The sequence below is a fragment of the Polyodon spathula genome, chromosome 4 (genome assembly GCF_017654505.1).
Source record: "Polyodon spathula isolate WHYD16114869_AA chromosome 4, ASM1765450v1, whole genome shotgun sequence".
Taxonomy (NCBI): Eukaryota; Metazoa; Chordata; class Actinopteri; order Acipenseriformes; family Polyodontidae; genus Polyodon; species Polyodon spathula.
This window is the reverse complement of record NC_054537.1, coordinates 834,029-847,147: the sequence shown is the minus strand read 5'-3', so window position 1 is coordinate 847,147 and position 13,119 is coordinate 834,029. Positions and strand designations below refer to the sequence as shown.

Sequence of the window (13,119 nt, the reverse complement as noted above, 5' to 3'; positions counted from 1 at the left end):
TGCTGGTCTGCAGCTACCCGAGTAATGAACACAGCTCATTCAGGGGAGACATTTAGCAATCTCTGCACAGTTACACTACCAGTGCTGGTCTGCAGCTACCCGAGTAATGAACACAGCTCATTCAGGGGAGACATTTAGCAATCTCTGCACAGTTACACTACCAGTGCTGGTCTGCAGCTACCCGAGTAATGAACACAGCTCATTCAGGGGAGACATTTAGCAATCTCTGCACAGATACACTACCAGTGCTGGTCTGCAGCTACCCGAGTAATGAACACAGCTCATTCAGGGGAGACATTTAGCAATCTCTGCACAGATACACTACCAGTGCTGGTCTGCAGCTACCCGAGTAATGAACACAGCTCATTCAGGGGAGACATTTAGCAATCTCTGCACAGTTACACTACCAGTGCTGGTCTGCAGCTACCCGAGTAATGAACACAGCTCATTCAGGGGAGACATTTAGCAATCTCTGCACAGTTACACTACCAGTGCTGGTCTGCAGCTACCAGAGTAATGAACACAGCTCATTCAGGGGAGACAGCAATCTCTGCACAGATGTGCTGGTCTGCAGCTACCCGAGTAATGAACACAGCTCATTCAGGGGAGACATTTAGCAATATCTGCACAGTTACACTACCAGTGCTGGTCTGCAGCTACCAGAGTAATGAACACAGCTCATTCAGGGGAGACATTTAGCAATCTCTGCACAGTTAACACAATAACATGTCATATAACTGTAGAATCGTACATCTCGAGAAACTACTCACTTCTAAATCTTTTGTAGTCATTTTTGTATTACTTTCATATAAATACATGTTCATTTGGATTCATATGTTGTTTTTTTCTGACTTTATGTGAACGAAAAGACACACATTTGCCCGTTTTCCCACTTACCACCCAAGAACAAAAATAGTAATAATTGTTACACGGTGTGATACAAACCATGTACTTTGCAATACTGGCGAGGTTGCACAGTCTTTTGTTTCGGGTTGTATTGTGAACCAGGACAGTATCTCAACAAAACAGCTCCTGTGTGATGCGTGTCATGCAGCTCCTAATCATAACATGAAACAAAAAGGGCCATTCAGACGTCAGGAGACAGTCTAAGCAGCAGCTAAACCAACAGGCTGCAGTAACTACTGTATCTACAGAAACACACAGCAACAAACATACCCAAATCTATAGCAGTACTTCAGAAAACAAAACTAAACAAATAAACAATCGCAACAGTAATCTGTCAGCTCACAAACAGATCGTTCCTTCAGAGATTCCAAAGCAACTCTTATCAGCGATGCATCAAAATGGTGTGGGATCTACTTCCTTAATGTCCTGTAGGATGTGCAGCTGCAGCACAAGCTGCAAACCAACACTCAGAGCATGTGGTGCTGTTTTATCTAACGCAGGCTTTTAAGAACAATCTAACTACGTACAGGGCGGTCTAACATAGTGAAGAAATATATTGCTGTGCAGAAAAAATACATAACTTCAACGTGTTTCATTTGTTAGAAAGAAGCTAAAGTTAAGCCAAGGCACAGGCCCGGGGCTCCGGAATTGCGAGAGGCAGCGCCCCGCTCACTGTTGTGTGCAGTACAGAGGAGGCAGCCATGCTTGCGCGGAGTGCTGCGATGTGCCTGAACTCAAAACACACACACGACAACCTTGACACTGAAACTGTGATGTGCCTGGACTCAAAACACACACACGGCAACCTTGACACTGAAACTGTGATGTGCCTGAACTCAAAACACACACACGGCAACCTTGACACTGACTGTGATGTGCCTGAACTCAAAACACACACACGACAACCTTGACACTGAAACTGTGATGTGCCTGGACTCAAAACACACACACGACAACCTTGACACTGAAACTGTGATGTGCCTGAACTCAAAACACACACACGACAACCTTGACACTGAAACTGTGATGTGATGTGCCTGGACTCAAAACACACACACGGCAACCTTGACACTGAAACTGTGATGTGCCTGGAACTCAAAACACACACACGACAACCTTGACACTGAAACTGTGATGTGCCTGAACTCAAAACACACACACGACAACCTTGACACTGAAACTGTGATGTGCCTGAACTCAAAACACACACACGACAACCTTGACACTGAAACTGTGATGTGCCTGAACTCAAAACACACACACGACAACCTTGACACTGAAACTGTGATGTGCCTGGACTCAAAACACACACACGACAACCTGAAACTGTGACACTGAAACTGTGATGTGCCTGAACTCAAAACACACACACGACAACCTTGACACTGAAACTGTGATGTGCCTGAACTCAAAACACACACACGACAACCTTGACACTGAAACTGTGATGTGCCTGGACTCAAAACACACACACGACAACCTTGACACTGAAACTGTGATGTGCCTGAACTCAAAACACACACACGACAACCTTGACACTGAAACTGTGATGTGCCTGAACTCAAAACACACACACGACAACCTTGACACTGAAACTGTGATGTGCCTGGACTCAAAACACACACACGACAACCTTGACACTGAAACTGTGATGTGCCTGGACACTGAAACACCTGGACTCAAAACACACACACGACAACCTTGACACTGAAACTGTGATGTGCCTGGACTCAAAACACACACACGACAACCTTGACACTGAAACTGTGATGTGCCTGGACTCAAAACACACACACGACAACCTTGACACTGAAACTGTGATGTGCCTGAACTCAAAACACACACACGACAACCTTGACACTGAAACTGTGATGTGCCTGAACTCAAAACACACACACGACAACCTTGACACTGAAACTGTGATGTGCCTGGACTCAAAACACACACACGACAACCTTGACACCGAACCAGAAACTGGGGGCATGTACAGTAACTGCACAGCAAAAGAACCGAATCAGTTACATTAAAAACATTTAACAACAGCACCTGCCCTGCTATTATCATCCATTCTCATCTCAGCATTACTATCCGAGCCTGAAGTTATGCCAGGGCAAGCTCATATATATTCTACAGTTTAGTTCCAGCTGCACTAGCGTGCTGTACTGTCTGCACCGTGCACGGGCAGCGCTGGGTTTAAATAAATGCCTTGCCTTTACATTCAAACACGTCATGTTATTTAATCAAGACGTTCACTCGTTAGAAAGCCCGTGAATGTCACCTTTCAAAATAAACAGCCCATATAAACACGGCGAGGACACATTTCTGTGCCTCTCTGTCCAGAACGAGCTCCGTGTATGTAACACACACACACACACACACACACACACACACACACACACACACACACACACACACACACACACACACACACACACACACACACTCACTCACTCACTCACTCACTCACTCACTCACTCACTCACTCACTCTCTCTCTCTCTCTCTCTCTCACACACACACACACACTCTCACTCACACTCACACAATGAGTGCACAGTCACACTCACCTATCACCTCCACTAGCTCGTAGTCATCCTTGTTGATGGACCAAGGCAGCGCGCTCACGTCCTCCGTCATTACTGCCGCTCAGATTGAAAGCGCTTCTGTATAAATGGTATAAATGTTAACCCTGGAGCCGTGATGTTTTGTTTCCCTGGACAGTAAAACACTACTCCCCTCGGCCGAACAGAAGCAGCACTTCCCCTCACAGTTTTTCACAGAGCCAACCACCAGCAATCATTCCCAAACTTTGCCACTAGCTGGAGACTCCCCGCCCACCTCTCGGTGACATCACCGGGAAGTGGAGGCCAAGCGCGGCCATGTTGAGTGTGGCATTCCGAGGCTCGCTTCCTAGGAAATATAATAAATATACTGCCACCGCTACAGCCGTGTGGGTGCCGCGGTATATAAAGCTGTACATATCAAAAATGACTGGCTTATTCAAAGGTGTTTTTTGGTTTTTTTTTTTGGTTAGTTTAGTTATATATATATATATATATATATATATATATATATATATAGAGAGAGAGAGAGAGAGAGAGAGAGAGAGAGAGAGAGAGAGAGAGAGAGAGAGAGATTCACATTGTATTTATTTATATAACAAATGGTTTAATGTGTTTGCCAACGGCAATTTCAGATGTAGAATCTGAGTGGAACGCGTAATGGCTGAGCAATGGTCTCTATAGAGGGTTATTGTCCTATTTGCCCACACTGTAAATGGCAAACAATTCAACCCTTGAATTAAATGCAATGCTCCCTAAACCTGTGCTCATACCAGCTTCAGATTGGCCGTGTCCATGAACCCCCGCAAGTTATTGGTGCTTGTGATTGTCAGTCAAATAACGATCTCAGGAGTGCGCCTGCAACTTCTAAACTTCCGCCTTCACCAGATCGCTGTAAAAAATAGAGAGAGCACGTCTTGCTTTTGATTGGCCACTGAGATCGGACGGATGCTGTGTGTCCTTTGAAAGCACATTCGTCACTATAACATACAGTGAGATATATATATATATATATATATATATATATATATATATATATATAATAATATATATACAAACATACTGGGTTACGGACATTTAGACATTACGTTGTACATAACAACCGTACTACTGACTTTGCTCATAGTAACAAACCGTACAAAAAACCGTGTCCCAACGAGAACATGCCAGAACTGTTAGAATCGTCGAATAATATTCTATTCGTTTCTTGTCCGTTAACTTGCTATACTCAGTTTGCATTGAAGGATACATACTTATGTGCCTTGATACTATGTCATGCCGAGAGTCATATGTAACTCCCTATGCAAAATATATAGCTGGGGTTTTGAGATGAAACACGATTACTCAGCAGTGGCTCACCCTCATCAACCCTGGGCATGTCTCATTGTTTCACAGCCTTTAGTTCCACCGTACACGTTGCTAAAAGTTAGCAAAAGTCAGATCTCAGCTGAAAGGAAAAAAGTGGCAAAGAACAGCTAGCCAGGTTTAGGTACAACTCATTGTATTCTGGAATAGGAGCTATACAGTAGTAAAAAGGGGCTGGCAGAGGGACTGTGTTATTGTGTTTGCATTGTGCAGAGCTGTGTGCAAGACTGTGTTATTGTGTTTGCACTGTGCAGAGCTGTGCAGGACTGTGTTATTGTGTTTGCATTGTGCAGAGCTGTGCAGGACTGTGTTATTGTGTTTGCATTGTGCAGAGCTGTGCAGGACTGTGTTATTGTGTTTGCACTGTGCAGAGCTGTGCAGGACTGTGTTATTGTGTTTGCACTGTGCAGAGCTGTGCAGGACTGCGTTATTGTGTTTGCATTGTGCAGAGCTGTGCAGGACTGTGTTATTGTGTTTGCACTGTGTAGAGCTGTGCAGGACTGTGTTATTGTGTTTGCACTGTGCAGAGCTGTGCAGGACTGTGTTATTGTGTTTGCACTGTGCAGAGCTGTGCAGGACTGTGTTATTGTGTTTGCACTGTGTAGAGCTGTGCAGGACTGTGTTATTGTGTTTGTATTGTGCAGAGCTGTGCAGGACTGTGTTATTGTGTTTGCACTGTGCAGAGCTGTGCAGGACTGTGTTATTGTGTTTGCACTGTGCAGAGCTGTGTGCAGGACTGTGTTATTGTGTTTGCATTGTGCAGAGCTGTGTGCAGGACTGTGTTATTGTGTTTGCATTGTGCAGAGCTGTGCAGGACTGTGTTATTGTGTTTGCATTGTGCAGAGCTGTGCAGGACTATGTTATTGTGTTTGCATTGTGCAGAGCTGTGTGCAGGACTGTGTTATTGTGTTTGTACTGTGCAGAGCTTTGCAGGACTGTGTTATTGTGTTTGCATTGTGCAGAGCTGTGCAGGACTGTGTTATTGTGTTTGCATTGTGCAGAGCTGTGTGCAGGACTGTGTTATTGTGTTTGCATTGTGCAGAGCTGTGTGCAGGACTGTGTTATTGTGTTTGCATTGTGCAGAGCTGTGCAGGACTGTGTTATTGTGTTTGTACTGTGCAGAGCTTTGCAGGACTGTGTTATTGTGTTTGCATTGTGCAGAGCTGTGCAGGACTGTGTTATTGTGTTTGCATTGTGCAGAGCTGTGTGCAGGACTGTGTTATTGTGTTTGCATTGTGCAGAGCTGTGCAGGACTATGTTATTGTGTTTGCATTGTGCAGAGCTGTGCAGGACTGTGTTATTGTGTTTGCATTGTGCAGAGCTGTGTGCAGGACTGTGTTATTGTGTTTGCATTGTGCAGAGCTGTGTGCAGGACTGTGTTATTGTGTTTGCATTGTGCAGAGCTGTGTGCAGGACTGTGTTATTGTGTTTGCATTGTGCAGAGCTGTGCAGGACTGTGTTATTGTGTTTGTACTGTGCAGAGCTTTGCAGGACTGTGTTATTGTGTTTGCATTGTGCAGAGCTGTGCAGGACTGTGTTATTGTGTTTGCATTGTGCAGAGCTGTGTGCAGGACTGTGTTATTGTGTTTGCATTGTGCAGAGCTGTGTGCAGGACTGTGTTATTGTGTTTGCATTGTGCAGAGCTGTGCAGGACTGTGTTATTGTGTTTGCATTGTGCAGAGCTGTGCAGGACTGTGTTATTTTGACTTATCACCAAATAAAAACAAAACACAGTGTTTGAGTGAATGAAATTGAACCACTGCAAATAACTGCAAACATTATAAAATAAGGGGACAGAAACAAAAACAAAGGAAAAACACACAAGAACCCAATTGTAGCTGCTTTATCTTTAAAGAACACATTGTGATCAGAGAATCCTTTAGAGTACAATTGCACTACACCTCTGTACAATTCACATTGGGTTAAAATGCAAGTTTAATTTGAGTCATGCTGTCCGTTTAGTTTCTGGTTTTCATTCACAGTAATTCGTCTCTTACTGGATTGCTGCTTGTCTTTGTTTTTGTTTAGTTTTTTCAATTAAACTGTTGTCAAGGGGAATGATACTCTGTAATCTGCAATGTTTGAAATATGATGCACAGTTAATTACACACACAGTGCACTGAGCTGAACCTCTACAGTAACTACTCCACAGTTGGGATCAGACTCTGTCTGTGTCTTGTCTCAAGTCATTTTCTAATCTTATGTCAGAGGTGGCCAAAGCTGGCTCTTCCAGTCCTGGTCTTTGTTCCAACCCTGTTCTAAATTGTTTAATTGAACCAATGAAATCTCCATGCAGACCCTGAAGTAGTTAATGATCTCATTTTACCTGTTAAACCTGGAGTGGAATGGCCCTCCAGGATCAGGATTGGACCCCACTGATTATTATACAGCAACAGTATTTCGATTCTGATGTTATACAGTACCGCTCTACTCTGGAGTGGAAGGCACTCTCCCTGTAGTTTAAATGTGAATATTAATCCTGTGACAGAGCGAATGGATCCTAGTCAACAATCTCAGCGTCAGTCATGCATTGGAGGATAGGTGATTGCACTCACTGTAGAAGGGGGCGTGGCTGGGGGTCTATCGGGGCTGTGGCCGAGCAATCTGTTTCTTTGTTATGGTTACAGACGGACCAGTGAAGGAGTGCTGTGTTATAAAGAAACCGGGAGTTTTTGTGTGTTGTTTCATTTCTCTACTAAACTGTTACATTTGTCATTTATAGAATATATGGGAGCTAAACAGCCAGCAATTAAACCCGGACTCCACTTCACCATTGTGGATGTGTCAATCTGTACCATTGTGCACGTGTAAACCTGTACATCACCACTGTCACTGAGAGCACTCACTCGGGACGTGTGACCGCATTGTGTTTGTGTGTCTTGTTTAGTGTCTTATTATTTTGGGACTGAACCCTGTGGTTTACCTGTGTGATGCACACTGTTGTGTAGAGCCAGGTATCATTATTTCTGGTTGCAAAACAAGCAACCCAGCCAAATAATGGGCTGTTTAACTGTGAGCTGTGTTGTTTAAAATCATTCCTGAACACTGCATCACCTCTACACCTGTGCACTGCAAACCATTTTATCACATCCCCATACTGCTGAGCATGTCTGAAGCATTGCACTCTATCACATCTCCATACTGCTGAGCATGTCTGAAGCATTGCCCTTTATCACATCCCCATACTGCTGAGCGTGTCTGAAGCATTGCCCTTTATCACATCCCCACACTGCTGAGCGTGTCTGAAGCATTGCACTTTATCACATCCCCATACTGCTGAGCGTGTCTGAAGCATTGCCCTTTATCACATCCCCACACTGCTGAGCATGTCTGAAGCATTGCCCTTTATCACATCCCCACACTGCTGAGCATGTCTGAAGCATTGCACTTTATCACATCCCCATACTGCTGAGCATGTCTGAAGCATTGCCCTTTATCACATCCCCATACTGGTGAGCGTGTCTGAAGCATTACCCTTTATCACATCCCCACACTGCTGAGCATGTCTGAAGCATTGCACTCTATCACATCCCCACACTGCTGAGCATGTCTGAAGCATTGCTTGCATGCCCTCCCTGTGATGAGGTCACACTGCATTCATGTGCAGGAGCGTGTGTCCTGGGCTGAAATCCGAGGAGCTCAGGGTCCTTTATTGCCAGTCCTTTTTACTGCTGCTCTGTTATCAATGAACTGCCCGTTCACATGCTGTCATCAACGACCAGGGCTGGGGCATGAGGGCACAATGTGGAATCCAGCAATGATTCAGCACCCAGGGCTGCTCACCTGTTCAGTACACACTTTTGGATCCTCGCTCTTCAGAGGTGAGGTGTTCTGATCTGTTCAGTTCTGTTCCCTATTGGATCCTTGCTCTTTAGAGGTGAGGTGTTCTGATCTGTTCTGTTCCCTATTGGATCCTATCGCTCTTTAAAGGTGAGGTGTTCTGTGTTCTGATCTGTTCGGTTCTGTTCCCTATTGGATCCTCGCTCTTTAGAGGTGAGGTGTTCTGTGTTCTGATCTGTTCGATTCTGTTCCCTATTGGATCCTCGCTCTTTAGAGGTGAGGTGTTCTGTGTTCTGATCTGTTCTGTTCCCTATTGGATCCTCGCTCTTTAGAGGTGAGGTGTTCTGTGTTCTGTTCTGTTCTGTTCCCTATTGGATCCTCGCTCTTTAGAGGTGAGGTGTTCTGATCTGTTCGGTTCTGTTCTCTATTGGATCCTCGCTCTTTAGAGGTGAGGTGTTCTGTGTTCTGATCTGTTCGGTTCTGTTCCCTATTGGATCCTCGCTCTTTAGAGGTGAGGTGTTCTGATCTGTTCGGTTCTGTTCTCTATTGGATCCTCGCTCTTTAGAGGTGAGGTGTTCTGTGTTCTGATCTGTTCGGTTCTGTTCCCTATTGGATCCTCGCTCTTTAGAGGAGAGGTGTTCTGTGTTCTGATCTGTTCTGTTCCCTATTGGATCCTTGCTCTTTAGAGGTGAGGTGATCTGATCTGTTCTGTTCCCTATTGGATCCTCGCTCTTTAGAGGTGAGGTGTTCTGATCTGTTCGGTTCTGTTCCCTATTGGATCCTCACTCTTTAGAGGTGAGGTGTTCTGTGTTCTGATCTGTTCGGTTCTGTTCCCTATTGGATCCTTGCTCTTTAGAGGTGAGGTGTTCTGATCTGTTCGGTTCTGTTCTCTATTGGATCCTCGCTCTTTAAAGGTGAGGTGTTCTGTGTTCTGATCTGTTCGGTTCTGTTCCCTATTAGATCCTTGCTCTTTAGAGGTGAGGTTGTTCTGATCTGTTCGATTCTGTTCCCTATTGGATCCTCGCTCTTTAGAGGAGGTGTTCTGTGTTCTGATCTGTTCGGTTCTGTTCCCTACAGAGCATGTTGACAGTAACATGCTAAAATCTGTCCCCATGGAAATGATGGAAGACAAAATGACACTGCATACTGTCTGTCGGCATGGTAACACCCCCGTGCCAGTGTGAGATATGCCAGGTCGCCCACAAGGTGCAGTGCTGACAAGGCACAGCACAGCGTGGAATTTAAAACATGTCGCGGAGACAATGTGTCACGGTAAAGAAAGGGTGCGAGTGCCGTGCCAGCACGGTGTCACAGTGTCATGGAAACAAGCTATGTGTGTTGCACACATCAAACAAATGAGCAAATACTGTTTTTAAAAAGAGATAGATACAACATGATGATTAGCATGGAAAGTATTCAAGAAGCACATATTACAAACTCATGTGCATCATCTCTTTAAAGCACGGGTTTTCAACCCTGGTTCTGGGGAACCCTGTGTCTGCTGGGTTTCATTCCAACTGAGCTCTCAATTACTCAACTGGACCCTTAATAGAACTGATCGTTTGCTTAATTAAACCTTTTTAATTGTTTCCAGCTCCAAACAGTTGCAGATTTCAAGTTAGCTATAACATTTTATAAGTAACTTGAACTCTGCAACTTTCTAGGAGCTGGAGCTCTAGTCACCCTAGAACCAAAAAACCAATGTGCTGTCTTAATTAATGGGATTTTACCAGAGTAAGCTGAGCTAAATAATGAATAGAAGATATTGTAGATCTTCATCACAAACATAAGGTGGCCAGTGAAAACAAGGATAATTATTCTAAGATATAATGCATGTATTGTAAAGGGCTGGCTAGCATTCCTCTAATGCTGTTAGGAAACAAAGACGATTGCTGCTAAGCTGCCTACCTTGGATTTGGAAGCAATATGATACAGCAGCATGCTGGTACACATTGAGCATGCAATACACAACACTGGTAACTCAGACTTGAAATATGGCTTATCTCTCCATCAGTCAGAGTTCAATCACCTGTACACATCCTGTCAAGTGATTGGCTCACACACACTGCTGTGAATTATGTTATGCTAACCACATTCACATTGTGATTGCAAATTATAAGTCAAGCTCCCATTAGAATTTTTTAGTAGCAACTGCAGAACACCTACCCCAGGGGTGGCCAAGGCTGACCCCCCCACTCCTCGTGTTTGTTTCAACCCTGTTGTAGATTGTTTCATTGAACCAAATAAACCTCCATCCAGACCCTGAAGTGGTTCATGATCTGACCTGTTAAACCGGCAGTGGAACGGTCCTCCAGGACCAGGATTGGACACCTGTCTAATCTAGTCTTGTTTTTTGAATCATTGATGTTATACATAGGCTACTGATCCATAGAGCTGATATTGAAGTTTGAAAATTCATGGTTATCACCATAGCAGGCTTGGGTTACATGTTTCTCAAGCAGCACGTTATCAAACAAACATCTGAACTGACCTGAAGCTTGGTTTTCAGACCAACCAAGTGACCTGCAATGTGACATTAAAACCCACAGACTCACTGAAACCCACACACCCATGACAGCCACTGAAACCCAGACCCACAACAATCACTGAAACCCACAGACCCACGACAGCCATTGAAACCCACAAACCCACGACAGACACTGAAACCCATAGACCCACGACAACCACTGAAACTCACAGACCCACGACAGCCACTGAAACCCACAGACCCACGACAGCCACTGAAACTCAGACCTACGACAGTCACTGAAACCCACAGACCCACAGACCCACGACAACCACTGAAACCCAGACCCATGACAGCCACTGAAATTCAGACCCACGACAGCCGCTGAAATCCACAGACCCACGACAACCAATGAAACCCACAGACCCATGACAGCCATTGAAACCCACAAACCCACGACAGCCACTGAAACCCACAGACCCACGACAACCACTGAAACTCACAGACCCACAACAGCCACTGAAACCCACAGACCCACGACAGCCACTGAAACCCACAGACCCACAACAGCCACTGAAACCCACAGACCCACGACAGCCACTGAAACCCACAGACTCACGGCAGCCATTGAAACCCACAGACCCACGACAGCCACTGAAACCCACAGACCCACGACAGCCACTGAAACTCAGACCCACGAGTCACTGAAACCCACAGACCTACAGACCCACGACAACCACTGAAACCCACAGACCCACGACAGCCACTGAAACTCATAGCCATTGTACAACCTGCAAAATAAAACTTCTACTGTATGGAAGAGCACTGTTTGGGTGATGTGAAAAACTGAAGTTTGTCATTATCAGCTTATGAATGTATGTACTGTAATGATATTACAGAGCTTTATATGTGTTTTACAATTCAAAATCTTCCCTCCCTTAAAACACTTCACTTGCATTTATGTAAAGAAAAAAAGATCTAACCTTTTATCTACCAGACCACTAGAAAATGCCTTCAAAGGGACTTGATTAATTTATTACACTGGAAAGAGATTTCCTGGGACCAGGAATTTGAAAGGACTGGCATTTTAAGGGTTAATAGGCATCAGCGACATCTAGTGGATAAAATTGAGTGTATACTTTGTTAATAGTCCATTGACAGAGAACATTGAAATCTCTAAAAGATAAGTATTTGTTTTTACTTTGTATTAAATCTAATACGATATAAATGTTCATAGGCATGAAATGTTCTTGTATGTGAAATCGTAACACTGGGAGTAATATAGATTTATATTAGACAGCAGTCACGTAAGTGTTTTATAGGGTTATTTTACTGCAAATGTTTAGCTTGTGCCAAACGTGCATTTCATGGTGAAAATGAGAAACCCGTAATTAATTCCAAGACACTCAGAGCTATCTTACTATGAGCTCTTTGGTTTTTAAACATACTTTCCTCAGTGCTTGTAAGAATGCTAAGTGAAGTGTGGTTGTATGGTATGTTAAAAATCATCTTGTTTGAAATTCACCTAACAGAGTCCGATGGAGGTACATTCGTCCTCTATATTGAATTGTGAAGAGCGTCTCTGATTGGTTATTCTAAATGCATTTAGCTTGTGTTCATGCTATTTTCTACATGCTGTCTTCTATCTAAGGGTGCTGTCTCACTCATCCAAGACGTGATCAGAGGTTGCTATTAAGCGGCATCTACTGTAATTCAATTAGCGCACAGACTAAGCATATGATTCCTTCTCTAATAATGTTTGTTGAAATGTATATTAATCCAATTTATTATATATTCTGAATTCATAGGTTGTATGAAAGCATTTCTGACTTATGCAAGCGTATGGTATGAATTCACCGAGTCTTAAATCTCCTTTCTACTCACATTAAGATAGACCACTAGTATTCAGGAATTCTACATTTTGTGTTGCTTGTCTGTGCTATAATACATTGATGTAGCTATACTTTTAAACCAGTGTCTGTGTTTGTTTTTGGTCTGTTACTACGCACTGTACTAATCAATCATCCAGTCTAATATTGTA

General features: G+C 43.9%; 1 protein-coding gene across 1 annotated transcript in view; it reads right to left on the bottom strand.

Annotated features, from left to right (window-relative positions):
* oxsr1b (oxidative stress responsive kinase 1b) overlaps nucleotides 1–3,706 on the bottom strand; it is an 84,214-nt gene extending 80,508 nt beyond the window's left edge. The window contains exon 1 of the mRNA XM_041246815.1: nucleotides 3,473–3,706. Within this exon, the coding sequence (XP_041102749.1) occupies nucleotides 3,473–3,542 (70 nt within the window). The 5' untranslated portion in view covers nucleotides 3,543–3,706. The remainder of the gene's footprint in view (nucleotides 1–3,472) is intronic.
* Nucleotides 3,707–13,119: the final 9,413 nt, after the last annotated feature.